The sequence below is a fragment of the Orycteropus afer genome, unplaced genomic scaffold (genome assembly GCF_000298275.1).
Source record: "Orycteropus afer afer isolate SDZICR_OR568_19922 unplaced genomic scaffold, OryAfe1.0 scaffold00059, whole genome shotgun sequence".
NCBI classification, from domain to species: domain Eukaryota; kingdom Metazoa; phylum Chordata; class Mammalia; order Tubulidentata; family Orycteropodidae; genus Orycteropus; species Orycteropus afer.
The window spans coordinates 5,237,278-5,253,048 of record NW_006921646.1 but is presented as its reverse complement, the minus strand read 5'-3'; the positions used below and the strand labels follow the sequence as shown (position 1 = coordinate 5,253,048).

The following is a 15,771-nucleotide window of genomic DNA, read 5'->3' as shown; positions in this document are numbered from 1 at the left end:
TGTTTATATATATATATGTATATGTGTGTATATATATATATATGTATATATACCTATGTACATAATTTTTTTTCCCCACTGTATGAGGGAAATTTCCTTTTTTTATCTCACAAGTAAAATGTAAATCACAACTTTGTGGTCAGCATCATTCAGCTTATGTGTGAGAAAGTGCTTTGGTCTGTAGGGTTTTGGTTTTTACCTTTTAAATGTTAGAAACCACTTACCATTTTCCCCCACGTTGGCAGTATGGGTCAATCTCTGGAACACACCAGGGGCCTGCTTAGCCCCTCTTATGTTGGCAGATAGGGAAGACGTATCTGAAAACTGGCACCTACTCATGGCTTGTTTGTGTGTGTGTGTGTGTGTGGTGGCTTTGTATCTTTTTGTCTCCAGGGGACATGATGACTCTATTGATGAAAAAAGACACCCTGAGTGAAGAGGAGACTCAGTTTTATATAGCAGAAACTGTATTAGCCATAGACTCCATTCACCAGCTTGGATTCATCCATAGAGACATCAAACCAGACAACCTTCTCCTGGACAGCAAGGTATCCGCAGGGGCTAACAGTGGGAACAGTTTGTATTTACTGATCTGATTAGCTTTTGCATTAACACCTGCACCCCTGTGGTAATCACAGGAGGGGAGAGGGAGCTGTGAGATGCTTTATATTTTTTCGACAGGTAAACTTGCTGTCATTTCTCTGAAAGGCTTGAATGATAAACTGTGATTTTATGATTTGATTGAACATTCCTCTTAAAATACATTTTTAAAATGATCAAGAACAAAATTGATTTAGAAGATTATTCTGTAATAAAGAAGATTATTCTGATAGTCATCCTTTCAGCATATAATTAACTACTAATGGCTCACCTATTGAACCCCTCTTTTGGCAACCTCATCAGTTAATGAGGAACTCACCCACGAACCAGGAAGTAGGGGAAGAAGAACCTGAAATATTTTCAGCAAAATCAAACAAACATGTCATAAAGTCCAGATTGCAAGTCATATGTCCTGTACTTAAAGACGAGTCTGCTCTGCCTCTTTAATGACCTGTTTATATTATCTTTAGACATGTAAATAAGCTTTGTTGCTTGATTCCTAAGCTCATAATAAATTAGAAGATAATCTGTGCTGCAAACTAAATTGCTGGATAACTCTTGACAAATCTTTTCAGCCATGTGAACCTTACTTTTCTTATCTTTAAAATGAATATACTGATCTAGAGAAGCTCTAACGTTCTTTCTAGCTCCAAAATTCTAGAATACTATGTTCTGTTATGCACAATTGATATCTTGGATGAAATTTTCTATCAAGTTGAAAAGTAATTTATGGAGTGTTTTTCTTTCTTGCTGTCTTCTGATAACTATACTTGAGTTATTTTGTCTACTCTCTTTGAAAATCTTTATCTTTCTGTTTCAAGAGGGCAAGAGACTTGCCAGGCAATTTCTTCTGGTTAATAGCTTTTTTCTTTATTATAAGAATAATTCATACACAAAGGGAATTTGAACAGTTTTGTTCAATGTTGTAAAGAAGAAAAATCACCTATCACCATCTCTGAAAGATAACTACTACTTGTCATAATAGCATCAGTACGTTTTGTTTGTCAGTAATTTACATAAAAATAGCATTCTAAAAGTAAGTAGCTTTAAAAGTAATTTTGCTTTTCAAAACTTAACACTATATAAAAGTATTTTTCTGTTCATTAAGTCCTGATATATTCTTGTTTGTTTTCTTTAATGTATTCTTAATAAAGCGCTACATCCACCTTATGTGAGCTTGAGTTTAAATGCCCTAAGTGCCATAATGCAAGCTTAGTTACGTAGTCTGTGTTCCAGTCTGACCAATATTGAAGGCCAAGAACTTGGGTACTCACTATAGCTGAGGAGGAGTAGGGGACCCTGTTAGTTGCAAATTTGCTCTCTATAATATGCTAACCCAGACTTACAGTGAAATATGCTCAGAAGCAACCTCATTTATGTGTTCAGTCACATAAATTGTAGAAATGAAAATAAGTGTGTAGTTCCTGTTGTGTACTCACAATAGCTACAGAATTCCCTGAAAGTCTAGGCTTGAATAGCATTTGCTCCAGGGGCTGCTTTTTAAGACATACTCCTCTCTTAAAGGTATCCATGTGTGGTGGTTATGTTGCGTGTCAACTTGACTGGGCCTGGTTGAGTGGCTGGGCAGCTGGGGGTAGTTAATCCCCATGATAACACTGGCAATCAACTCCATGGTGGGATCTACCACAAGCAGCTGAGTAGCTGCCTTTGAGATGTGGTCTGCTTCCTATATATATAAGGAGAAGCCTTGGGAATGATTTCTAGTTTATGGCACGCTTGGACCCTGCATGTAGCTATGTCATTGTTCAGCAGCCTGCTATGCTGTACTGACCTTGGGACTTACAATGGACTTAAATTAATGTCCTGCCATGTGGTTTGGTAACATCGGGACTGTGCCTTTTTACTTGTCAACCTTGGGCTTCTCAGCCTCAGCAGCCAGCAGCTGTCTGAGTGAAGAAAAGCCTCTAGCTCCAGTGGGCTAGGAACAGGAGGCAGAGCTGGGCCCCAAGGTTGAGGGGCTCTCACCCAGCCCCTAGGGCTTGGTACTTTGAACTTGGACTTAAAGCCTCCAAATTGTAAGAATAAACTCCTGTTTATTGAGGCCATCCCATTTGTGGTAAGTTCTTGTTAGAGTAGCACTAGGTAACCAGAACACCAGGTAAATTATGAGAACTGTAAATTAAATTCCATTTCTTGTCTTGTAGAACAAGTTACCTGCAAGTCTGAAAAATGATACCAAGTTAGTAAGCTCACAATTGTCCTTACGTGACACTTACCTTGCTACACATACACACGCATGTGCACCAGCACAGGCACACACACACACGCAATCATAGCCAAACCTAATGGTATTTCTTTGCACACACACACACACACAATCATAGCCAAATCTAATGGTATTTCTTTCAAAACAAAACAACACCTGACCCATTTGAGCAGGATCCTGTGCCCTGGGAAGTTTGTGTTAAAGTGTGAGGGTTACTGAAGGAGGCAGTATATATGGTCTCATAAAGACTTCAGATGGTGAAGTCATTGGGGCTCAAACCTTGGTCACATCATTTGTAATTGTGTGACCTTGAGCGATGTAGATCCATGTATATCAGGATGCCCTCTCTCTGTTTTTGTTTTACCACCTTACCTACTTCAAGTTTCACCTCTCTCTTAAATTAGGGCTAGTTGTGTGCCAGGCACTATGGTAGGAGCTTACATGCCTTAATTCTCATCATTCTTGATAGGAAGATATTATTATCCCCATTTTCCAGAAGAGAGAGGGGCGGTTTGGAGAGCAGAAGTCATTCTGTGGAGAGCAGAAGTCATTCTGGTCTGTGGGGAAAGAACATGGATTGATTTCTGGCTCTGGCTCTACCATTTCACCATCAAGCCATTTAATTTCTCTGAATCTATAATGTGTGATTTAAGAGTGAGGAATGAGACAACATATTTGAAGCACTGACCATGGTGCCTGGTTCCTAGGAAGGGTAAGTTTTCCTTGAAGAGAATTATAAAGTCAGAGGCTTATAATTGGAATATCGTGTGGCAATATTTATCAAAAATTATGAAATAATATTTATTCCCTTTGTCTTTGGAATAGTCTACTCCTTGGAATTTATCCTAATGAAATAATTCAAAAGGAGAAAATGCATTATGAACAAAGATTTGTTCAATTACTCATCACTTACCAGCTATTTATGAAGGCTTTCCTCTGTGTCAGGTACTATTAGACAGGCTTTCTCTGTCACAGAACCCAAAAAACCGTACCCACTGCCATCGAATTGATTCCAACTCATCATGACCCTATAGGACAGAATAGAAGTGCCTTATAGGGTTTCCAAGTCTGTAAATCTTTACAGAAGCAGACTACCACATCTGTCTTCTGCAGAGAGATCTTTCTCCTGATAGGTTCAAACTGCTTTAACATTTCACCACCAGGGCTCCTTTCTCTGTCACAGGGTTGATCATAGTCCACAGTGGTGGTGATGTGTGCCATCAAGTTGTTTCTGACTCATAGCAGCCCTGTATGACAGAAAAGAACTGCCCTATAGGGTTTTATAGGAGCTCAGGTGATGTAGTGCCTAAGACATTTGACTGCTAACCACAAGGCTGGTGGTTCAAACTCACCAGCCACTCCTTGGAAGGAAGATTGGGCAATCTACTTCCGTAGTGATACTGCCTCAGAAACCCAAGGAGGGTTGCTATGAATTGAAATTTACTCAGTGGCAGTGAGTTTGGTTTGTTTTCTTTTTTAATAGGGTTTCATAGACTATAATTCATTACATGAGAGCAAAGAATTGAAAATAGAGTCAATATCCAGGATTAAGGAGAAGGCTAGGTAAACAATGATGTATTAAGCCAATTGACTGCTGTGTAAGCATTAAAATTTGAAGAGCATATAGAAACACAGAGGATATTAACAGCATTAGTTTAAGAAGTAGTGTAATTGTGCCTAGATATTATGGAGGGTCCAGCTATGTTTAAAGTGTATATTTGGACAAAGATAAAGATACATGCAAAAAATGAAAATAGTTTTATTGGGGTGATGTTTAAAAATCTCATTGTTTTTCCCTGTAATAAAAGAAAAAAGCCAGTATATTTTGGCTGTGGCGATATAACAGATACTGGGAGGAGCCTGGAGAAGTTAATGTTCTGTTCCACAATCCATGAATGTTCATCCACCATCACCTTTTTCTCCCCCCCTCATAGGGCCATGTGAAACTTTCTGACTTTGGCCTTTGCACAGGACTGAAAAAAGCACATAGGACAGAATTTTATAGGAATCTGAACCACAGCCTCCCCAGTGATTTCAGTAAGTGTTAACAGTGATATTGGCCTTTTTGTCGCTTCAGTGGGTGTACAAGAGCTGTTCCGTGGTAACCAAGTTAAGCAGGGAAGATTAAGAGAGTCTCACAGCATGAACCTTTAGAAACTAAGAATACCTTTCTAGGTTTGACTGACTTGTGTTGTCAGGTGCTGCTGCTGAGTGTGTTTAAAGCAGATGTCAGAACAAGCTTTGTTTGCAGTTCTACTTGAACCATTTTGCCACCAGGGCGAAGGTTACTGGGGATGATTATGGGGTGAACAAAAGTAGAGGAAGAAGTCCTGGGAACAGTAAGATTTTCCTAGGTGCTTCTTTCTATCATGTCAGAAAGAGCCTTATCTTTATGAGGGTTACTTTCACTTGACCAGTATGTAGCAAAATTACAGTTCATCCTAGAGAAGCCTATGTCAAATAATGTATCATAAATTCAGCAATCCTGGAAATGTAACAGTCCTTACTCTTTGAAATGTGATGGTGATTTTAAGTTGTGAATGATTTCGGTCAACTCTGGGACCTTTGCTTCAGATTTCAATCTGATACAGACTAAATTCCTTGTGATTCTGATTTAAGGCCTGTCCATGTCCTGTCTGGCTACATGACCCACTTGGAAGTACTATTGAATTAGAACTCTTGTGTGTGATTCTTTAAATTAGTGCTAGAGTATGTGATTTGGGCTTACAGACTTGCTGAAAAATGTGTCATGATGTGTTCCTGATGTATGGGCAGAAAAGTAAGACTACATGTGGCTTGAAACGGCCTGGACAGATAATCAACCGTTCATGTCTGAGCTTTGATTAGAACTTGCTTTCTTTCTTTTTAGCCTTCCAGAACATGAATTCCAAAAGAAAAGCAGAAACCTGGAAAAGAAATAGACGTCAACTAGTAAGTAGTATCTGTGGCTTCTGAAATGCTACAAATAAAGTGTGAATACATTTAAAAATACATGTTTATAAATTTATATTTGATAAATGTTTGCATCATGTCCCTTCCTTTGAGATCACCCTAATAGAACACTATTATGTTGGTAGCACCCAAAGGAGTCTTTTGAAGGAAGGCAGATAATATTAAGTTGCCTTGGTTGTGACGTTTTCAATGGATGACTTTATTCTGACCTTTTACACTGGTGGCAACCCCTTTCTTCCCTGTTCCACTTTTTCTCTATTTTTGTCATTATAAAGTTGAAGAACTCTCAGAATGAAATTAAGTACAGATATCTAGTTAGAGCTTTAAGGCAGTGGTGGTTCTCAAACTTTAAAAATTTTGATTCTTTTAGGCAAGTCAAGACGACTCAGTCCACCTGTCCCATGCTTCCCCACTTTACAGTGGAAAAAAGAAGTTGGTGATAAAAATTGGAGAGAACTATAAGGGAAATGATTATTATTACTCTATAAGTGTTTTTATATACATATATAAAATTATGCCCCACAAGCTTAAAAATCAATACTTTTATTGTCCTTACCTTGGTATACACTGTAAGTTATTTAAATAGTACAGATTCACCAATGAAGTATCACTATCTTGGCAAACTCTTACTAACAGTAGATGATTAGTTGATTCATATTTGAAGTACAGCATAGACTTCTTGATATCTAGTTGTGAAATTATTAGAGTTGTTTCTGTATATCTATGTGTATTTATATAGTATAAACTAGATGTTTCTAGTATATCTCTCTAGTAGTTCTTAACCTTGGTTGCACATCAGAAGCACCTGGGGAACATTAGACTCTATTAATACCTGGATCCCCCTCCAGAGATTCTGATTTAGTTGGTGTGGGGTATAATCTAGGCATCTGAATTTTAAAAGGATTCTGGGTGTGTGTCCTATGTAGTCAATGTTAAGACCTTCCACTAAGGAGACTGTTCCTTTAAATAATAGCTCCTCCATTGTTGGGAAACTGTATTTATCTATATTTATTTTGAAAGGTAGCAAAAGGTGAGAGACTCTTCTGTGTGTGTGTTTTTTTAAAAACAGGCCTGTCTTTAACCTTTGGTTACTGGGCTGACATTTATTTTGGGGGGTAATTAAGCTTAAGTGCCTTACATTATCCTTATACTCTGAGACAAGCATGCTTTTTGACATGTTCTGAAGGGTCATTCAGACTTACTTGGAACCACTTACTGGCACATAAAGAAGGAGATTTCACCATTTGCTGGTTTGGAGTTAGATATGCATTAAAAATTAAAAAGATTTGAAAAAAAAAATCTGAATTAAGCAAAGGCCCTTATGCTATGATTAAGACCTTTGTCTTTTTCTTCTCTCCAGTAGAAATGGAAAGGTATTAATTAAGGTTATCCTTATTATCTCTTTTGGTAAAACTTGAAGAAAACATGCCACCTATCAGTCTTCAGAAAGTCAGTTAACTTATTTCTTTGGTCTTTAATGAGTGATCCTGTTCAGCTGGTAACAAGATGAAGTTTGATATTAGTTAATGCTTAATAAAAATTCAGTACTCTAGGTTAAGCCTAACATGTGTAATTGCTTACCCAGTATATTACTTTTCAGTCTGTTGCAAACCATTAGAAAAAGTAGAGACTTTAGCTTCATTTTTTGTCTGCTTAAATCATATCGTAATGTTTTAAATAGCTGCGTGGTCCTGAGTAACCTTTGGCTCCAGTAATTGATTAGGAAATATGCTTTAAGTTATTAAACCATAGACATAATGGATGAAGTACACATTGGCGTCAGTTTTTTTGTTTGTTTTTGTTTTTAAAAGGTAGAATTTATGGAAGTGATTAATTAGGAAGAAAAGTGCTTTATTTACTTTTTCCCTAAAATGAAATAATAAGATTAGAGCAGATGGTGTGATTGCAATGACTGTTCACAAACCAGCAGAGCCCTTACAGGGTACAGCTCTAGAAGACATAAATACCCAGAGATGAGAAGGAAGAAAAGAGCACAGAATTTGAAGCATTGAGAGCTTGGAGTTAGAGGACAGCCTGGGATGGAAAGCAGAGAAATGTTTGGGAAGGGGACAGTCCCTAGATTAGAAAGGCAAAACCTGCTACTAAAAGTGACGTACAATGAGAGTGCACTCCTACGGAAAGAGTCTAGCTCCTAGAGTGAGAGCATTGCTCTTGTATCACAGTTTTGACCATGCTGTTGATTTTATTTTGTAACTCTGGAAGCTTTTTTAATGCTTAGTAAATCCTTTCCTGTGGAGATAGATCTCTGGTTTTATTATAGAAGTCTTTGAACAAATAGGATTTACTTAACATTCAGCTTTGCTGGAATAAATCCAATCTTTAAATTGAAGGGTGTCTGCAGTTATGATTAGAATGAAAATACTCCCTCTTGGTGAGGGCCCATTCCATGTTTCAGACTTTAAAGCTTTAAGGAAAAAACCCTGAAATCTATGATATTTAATATTTGTATCTAAAAGAAAACAGTGTATAGTTACCTCTATGGGAAAAAGAAATATGGATTCCTACCTTATAGTATATACAAAAATAAATTCTATGTGGAAAAAAAAACTTTAAAAAATTCAGAAGAAAATATAAGGCAATATTTTCATGACCTCGGAGGAAGGAAAGATTTCTTTTTTTTTTCTTTTCTTTTTTTAAATTTTATTTTAAAAGCTTGTTTTACATTCAACGTTACGTGTACATTTAGTTTCACTCCTCGTTTACCGTGTCCAACCCTAACCCAGTCTCCTCCCCTCCCTGCCCTGTAACCCTCCCCCTGTGCCTCTATGTTTATGCACTCCTATTTGTCCTGCATTTCCTCAACCTGAACGTTGGTCCTCTGGTGCCCCATGGTCCATTGCTCTAAGGGTTGTTTTACCATAGAGTATGTGAGTGCGTCATCCTGGGTTGAGTGGTTTGCATGTACATCTTGTTAACTGTTGGGCTGAGAGCCAGCCCCTGGGGATGAGTTTTATTCCAGGTGCAGAATGTATTCCAGGGCCATAGTGTTGGAGGTCTCATCAAACTTCCTCTGACCAGTAATTCTGGTCATTATTGAGTGTTTGGATTTTGTTCCACGTTTTTCCTCCCACTCTATCTGGGATTTCCAGATTTGATCCTTTCCTGAGTGGTTGGCATTGGTAGCCGGGCACCATCTAGTTCTGGAAGTAAGGATTTCTTAAATAAGTTACAAAAAGTATAAACCCTAAAAGAAAAACTTGACTTATCTTACTACTTTAAAGGAAAACAAATAAATGAACTTCTGTATATCAAAAGACATAAACAAAATGAAAAGATGACCACATAGTACAACTACTTTGGAATTGCCTTCTAGAGTTCAGGTGCACGCTACAACCCAGCGATCTATCCCTAGTCATATGCCCTGGAGAAACTTGCCTTGTCCACCAGGAGATACATGATCATTGCTTTTTTTTAATAGCAAAAAACTGGAAACAACCCAGTGTTTATCAACAGGAAAATGACTATTTTACAGCAGTGAAAATAATGGAACTACAGATACATGTGGTATCCTGGATCAAATTTAGAAATATGCCGAAGGAAAAAAAATCAAATAGAATAGTTTATATAGAATTATACCATTTTTATAAAGTTCATAAACAAACAATTGAATAAAATATCATTTAGAGAGATACACGTGGCAAAATTAGATTTCTTTTTCAAAGCAGAGGAATGATAAACACAAAATTCAGCATAGAGGGCTAGGAAGAGAAGCCAGGAGGAGTACATATGTAACTTCAGTGGTGTTGGTAATATTTTGGTTCTTCAGTTGAACTCATGGGTCAATTCATTTTCATTTTTATGCTTCATATGTCCATAAATTACACATTTTTATTGGTATGTGACAAATAGTACGTTATGTAAAGAATCATGATAAAAATGAAAAGCCTCATACTGGAAGAAGATATTTGGTTTGAAGGTTTAGTGTTCTGAATTTCTATGAACTAAAAAAAAAGACAGTACAACTGAAAAAGTTAATGGGCAAAGGATCTGAACAGGAATTCACAAAAAAAGAACCTGAGTGGCTAATTAACATAAAAATGTGTTCAACCTAGAACTAAGAATGCAGATTCAGAAAACAAGAAGATCCTGTTTCACTGTCATCAGGCTGGTAAAAATTTTAAAATCTGATGAAACCAAATGTTGACAAGATGGAGCATTAGGAGCTCACCTCTACTAGGGTAGTTTAAATAGGTATAACCACTTTGGAGGACAACTGGAAGATACCTGATTAAATTGAAGATGTTCATAACCCAAGATCCAGCACCTTCCAAGGAGGTATTAATAAGAGTGTTTTCTAGGTGCTATTTGTCATAGTGAAACATTGCAGCAGCATTAAGTGTCCATTTGCAGGAGAATGAATAAAGAAATTGTGACTTATTCCTTTAACAGAATAGTGTAGTACAGAAGATCAGTGAGTGAACTAGAGCTACATGAATAAATCTGAAAATCATATTGTAGCATTATATAAATGATGCGTTACAATGCAAAACCCTTTGATAAAAATTTAAATACAAAAAGTAACTTTATTTATGAGCCTATTCATACTAGGTCAGCACAACTTTAGGGCAGTGTATACCTCTATGGGGACGGAGGAGGGGACATACGGGACAGAGCTTTAATTGGTTCTGTAGTTTTGTTTTTTAAAAAATGATGAATGATCAGGAACAAGTATGGTAGATTGTTAACCTCTCTTTGATATGGTAAGTGGTACATGTGTGTGTATTGCTTTTTTTTTTTTTTCTGTACGTTTGTAATAATGCATTGCTGTCAAGTCGGATCTGACTCATAGTGACCCCTCCTTGGGTTTCTGAAGTGGTACACTATGGAAGTAGATTGCCCAATCTTCCTTCCGAGGAATGGCTAGTGGGTTTGCACCATCAGTCTTCTGGTTAGCAGTCAAATGCCTTAGGCACTGTACTTCATAATAAATATTTTTAAAAAGACAGCATAGACCTAATTTTTACTTTTAAACTGTATATAACATTCAGAGCACCTAGATTAGAGCCTTACATGTGGTAAGACTTCAGATGTTTAACATTTTAGAAGGCTTTGATTGTATGCCCTCTGCCCTGGTCTATGAGAGTAAATTCCTGCAGTTTAGAAAATGTTCCTCTCAGACCATTTATGTAAATGATTTAAGTTTGGTAGATAGACATAAACCTTTGACCTCTAGGATGTAAGTTTAGCTTTTAATAATAAAACTTCTCTTTATGATGTTCTGAAATCAAAGAGTGTATATGGTGGGAAGAGAGATTATTTAGAGCAAGATATTTTATTTCCTAACCGGGCTCTGACATTTTACTAGTTCTGAGGCTTTGGGCAAACCTGTAGCCATTTGAGTATCAGATTTGCTAATCTGCAAAATTGAGCTAATAAGGTCCTTCTTGCAGAAGTTTTGTCAGGATTAAATAAGCTCATAAGCATACCAAGTACAGAGCCTGGCACTTAATGGGTGGTGAGTAAATTATGGTAGTAGTTGTTAGGATAGAGATACCTTTGGCCTAGTGAATTAGGCCTTTCGTTGTACTTAGGAAGAACCTCAGTAACAAACCTTTATTCAGGTTGGGAAAGGAAAGTACTCTGGCAAATCAGGCTTGGCACTAGCTACCAGGCAGTCCAGGTTAGGGGTAGCCTTAGGTGGTCCTCACAGCCTTTGGTCTCTAGAACAGAACTCTGGGCACCCCCCTGTCTGACGGGGCCTCCCTAACATGTGGTACCTGTTTCAGGCCTTCTCCACAGTAGGCACTCCAGACTACATTGCTCCTGAGGTTTTCATGCAGACCGGGTACAACAAGCTCTGTGATTGGTGGTCGCTTGGGGTGATCATGTATGAAATGCTTATCGGTAAGTTGCATGCTTTCAGAGGACTTCTGTGCAGCCAGGGAAGACCCTGAAATTGATAGTTAGAATCCGTTTCGATTGGGCGTGGACCAAGCACTTTTACCTCTCATGCCTTGAAAAGTGAAGCTTCCTGTGTAGACAGAGCTTGAGTCAGCTGTATCCCACTATATTCTTAGGTTTACTGGCATCCTGTGGTTGCTCTGCTGATCATTTATCATGTTTTTCTTTCATCTACTCTTTCATGCATTTCACTTAGCAACTCTTTTAGTCACTGGCATTTATTAAATATCCATTGTAGCCAAGCACTTTCACTGGGCATTGCTCCCTCAGTCTTCACTTCTTCTAATTGGCTGTCTCTTTCCTCAAAGCCTTCAAGCATGGAATCCTATAACCTCTCTCCCTCTTGTTTGAGTGGTGTATCTATGTATTCAGGGGACATATCTGTGGGGGTGTCTGTTTGCCAGTGAGCAGTAGGATGAATATATGTGTGGTAGTACCAAGTGCGTCTGTGTGGATGATTGGGTGTGGTACCTGGCTGTGTTGCCTTTGGGAACATTGGATGGATGCCTTTGGAGGTGGGTGTACCTGAGTGGAGGGCAGATAGGGTAATACTGTATGTGAGTCCTTGTCTTCTTGCCTACTTTCAAGAGGCATGGTGGTCGCTTTTTAAAACCCATACTTAGTTCTGACTCAACTTGTTTGGCATTTTACATGAAAGGATATATCTATAGTGAAGTCTTTTCTTAATGATATTGTTTCATCTTTTCATTTCCAGTCTTTGGGCACAGTGCTTCCTATACCTGCAACTATACTTCTGCCCTCCTTTCTTTTCCCAGCTTTAGCTATTAACTGACTCCATAGTGGCACCAAAGGCACACTTTGGGTTTAGGAATTTAGGGGAAAATGAAAGATAGGTTTAGATGTTTTCTGGAATGAGTGGAAATCATACAGAGTAGCCCTTAAAGATGTACAAAATTGTCTTAAGGAGAATAGTCTCAGTCAGATTTAGAGTTTTGGGGTATAAAGCTCCGAAGTTCCTTTTTTATTACAGGCTACCCACCTTTCTGTTCTGAGACCCCTCAAGAGACATATAAGAAGGTGATGAACTGGAAAGAAACTTTGACTTTTCCTCCAGAAGTTCCCATTTCTGAGAAAGCCAAGGATCTAATTTTGAGGTATCAGAGAATACCACCCCCTCAGCTTTTTGACTTGAATTAAGCCTTTTTTTAAACTTTCAGTATCTCGAGTTTGCTGCCTTCCCCTCCTATTCCTGTCTCCCAACCCCTTAAACCCTACTTCCGTAGTGATACTGCCTTGGAAACTCAAGGAGGGGTCACTATGAGTCGGGTCTGACTCGAAGGCACATAACAACAACAACATGGAGTCATTGCTGACTCACAGTAACCCTACTGAACAGGTAGAACTGCCCCATAAGTTTTCCAAGGCTGTAATCTTTACCGGAGTAGACTGCCACATCTTTCTTCTGTGGAGTGGCTGGTGGGTTTGAACCACCAACCTTTCAGTTAGCAGCTAAGTGCTTAACCACTCCATCAGGGTTCCTTACCCCCTTTAAAAAGGTAATACTCCTTTTTTTCCCTGAAGAGACTGCTTGAAATTTGCTGAAAGACCTCTGTCTTTTCCAGATTCTGCTGTGAATGGGAACATAGAATTGGAGCCCCTGGAGTTGAGGAAATCAAAAGTAATTCTTTTTTTGAAGGTGTTGACTGGGAGCATATCAGGTATATCCATCATATAAGAGCTCTCAGGATTATTTCAGAAAGTCTGTAGTTTACTGACTGCTAATTTGGAAACCCCGTTATTGCCAAGCCAAGTAAGGGAAGAGAACTTAGAAATTCTAGGTCTTTTCCTGATTCTCATTCATGGTCAGGATTGGGAGTTGGGCTTCCTGCGTCAGGTGCCATGAGATCTGTTGAAGCCAGCAGCTGTTTACAAAGTGAAGCGGTGTGGGTTTCACGGTGAAGGGAGCAGCTCAGAAGCATGCTGCCCTTGCCTTTCTCTAGAACTCTGCAGCTTCTTCATTGGGGGCCACCAGGACTCCCCAGCCCACAGGCTAGAGGATATCGCTGAAAGATTGAGAAAGGAGAAAGGAAATGGAAGAAGGATTGAGGTGGGGGATGGCGTAGAGAGGAGTGGAGAGACAGGGAGAAAGAAAGTTGTTACGGTGGGGATGGTAGAGTTCTGCCAACAGTAATGAGAGCCTAGACCACCTGCCATGGTCCCAGACCTCACTTAGCCTTTGTTGGTAGCTAAGCAGAAGATGATGTTATCATTTATGTCATAACCTGTTCTGATTTGCATCCTTGTGATTTTTATCTTTGTGTCCTTATTGCTGCCATTTTGGCCACCCTCCTACTCATTGGCATCTCTGGCAGAAGGACAGAGCCATAGAGGAGGGAACAGTTTCTTTTTATCAGACAAGGCAGGCAGTTGGGAGGGGGTATAATAACTTTGGATTTTCATTTCTCATTGTAATCCTTGTCTTTCTTCCTAGCTATCAATGATTGAGTTATGTGTATTTTTTCAATTATAAGTAGTACTGTTTGTGTAGTCAGTTGGCTTGACTTTTCAGGGTCAAGCTTTTTCAAGAAAAGAAATACTACCTGCTGGTGAACAGTCTTCCTCGTGTCAGACCAGAGTTCTTTTTTCGAGATAGACTTGATGAGTATGACCCATATATTTCTTAACCATGGTAATTTTTTGGCATGTCTATTCTTGGCAGAGAAAGACCTGCTGCAATATCTATTGAAATCAAAAGCATTGATGATACCTCAAACTTTGATGAGTTTCCAGAATCTGATATTCTTAAGCCAACAGGTAATAATACCACCATACTGCTTTCTGCTGCCTTATAAGCACATTATATCCCTCCAGTTTTGGGGTGATTGTTTACAAATCAGGGTACAGAGAACATCGAGAGGAGCTTCATTTCTTCAGATTCTTTGTAAGTATTTTTCCAGTGCTCATGCTGGGTAGCAGTGAGACCTTGTTGAATGGAAAATAAATAAAAGCCCCATATTTAGAGTGCTCAGCTGCGTGGGTAAGTCACAAAGATCAGTTTGTTGTGATTTATTAAATTACAGGTTAGGTAACCCAAAATGACAGGAATGGGAAAATAAAACTTTAAAAAATATTTGTGAAGAAATAGGAAGTTCAAAAAATTTAAGCAAGCAAATTTAAAAAATTCTTGAGTGAAGAATAAGCTTTCGCAAATAGAAACCATGGTGTGTTCTTCAGAATGTCACGTCTTCAGTACTGAGTAGTCCATCGGGGTAAGGCTGTGAATCAACTCTCACGTCTGTTTCTTTCCCAGTGGCCACAAGTAATCACCCTGAGACTGACTACAAGAACAAAGATTGGGTCTTCATCAATTACACATACAAGCGCTTTGAAGGCCTGACTGCTCGGGGGGCAATACCTTCCTACATGAAAGCAGCAAAATAGTACCCTTGGCACGGATCCCTGAATCAAGCAGAGTGCTTTGTGCAACAGTATGGTTTTCCTCTTACACACTTTTGAAAGAGCTTCCAAGAAGTTTTATGGAACTCGCCAATTATTGTGGTAAAGTCTCCTGAAACGTGATAGTCAATGGATTCTCTTCATGATGCATCTGAAAACTTACAGAACAAAGACAGCTGTTTCTACCATGTCGGCCATAAAAAGCTGTCCTGCTTCTTTAGAAGCCTCATGAGCCAATTTGTTAGGTATTCAAAACAAGATAAAAAACAGACTTGTGTTTTCCTAAGTTCATCCGAACAAAGGGGAAATACAGCCATCATCCAACATTATTGGGATTGTAATGTGCACTCATCGAATATCAGCCAATTCCTGTGATTGTGTGATGTGTTATCTGCCAAGTATTTTTTTTTTTAAATAGCAAAATCCGACAGTACTATGGAAATAAAGCAATAATGAAGCCTCAGCAGCCAGCATTCTGGCTGAAGGAAATGATCCACCGTCCTCTCAAGGGGTGGCAATGGTAGTTTAGCCCCATACCTCGGCCTCTGGCTAGTGGCTCTTTTTAGCCTCCATTCATGGTGCACTTTATTTATGGTACTAGGATAAAGACTTTCAATCCATTGATTCCTCTCCCACCCCCACATCTGAAATGC

The 15,771-nt window shown here is 38.7% G+C and overlaps 1 protein-coding gene across 1 annotated transcript in view; it reads left to right on the top strand.

The window, feature by feature from the left end:
* STK38 (serine/threonine kinase 38) overlaps positions 1–15,103 on the top strand; it is a 34,888-nt gene extending 19,785 nt beyond the window's left edge. Inside the window, exons 6-13 of the mRNA XM_007939400.2 lie at positions 394–548; positions 4,762–4,864; positions 5,697–5,758; positions 11,527–11,644; positions 12,693–12,816; positions 13,285–13,380; positions 14,382–14,476; positions 14,973–15,103. Of these exons, the coding sequence (XP_007937591.1) occupies positions 394–548; positions 4,762–4,864; positions 5,697–5,758; positions 11,527–11,644; positions 12,693–12,816; positions 13,285–13,380; positions 14,382–14,476; positions 14,973–15,103 (884 nt within the window). The remainder of the gene's footprint in view (positions 1–393; positions 549–4,761; positions 4,865–5,696; positions 5,759–11,526; positions 11,645–12,692; positions 12,817–13,284; positions 13,381–14,381; positions 14,477–14,972) is intronic.
* Positions 15,104–15,771: the final 668 nt, after the last annotated feature.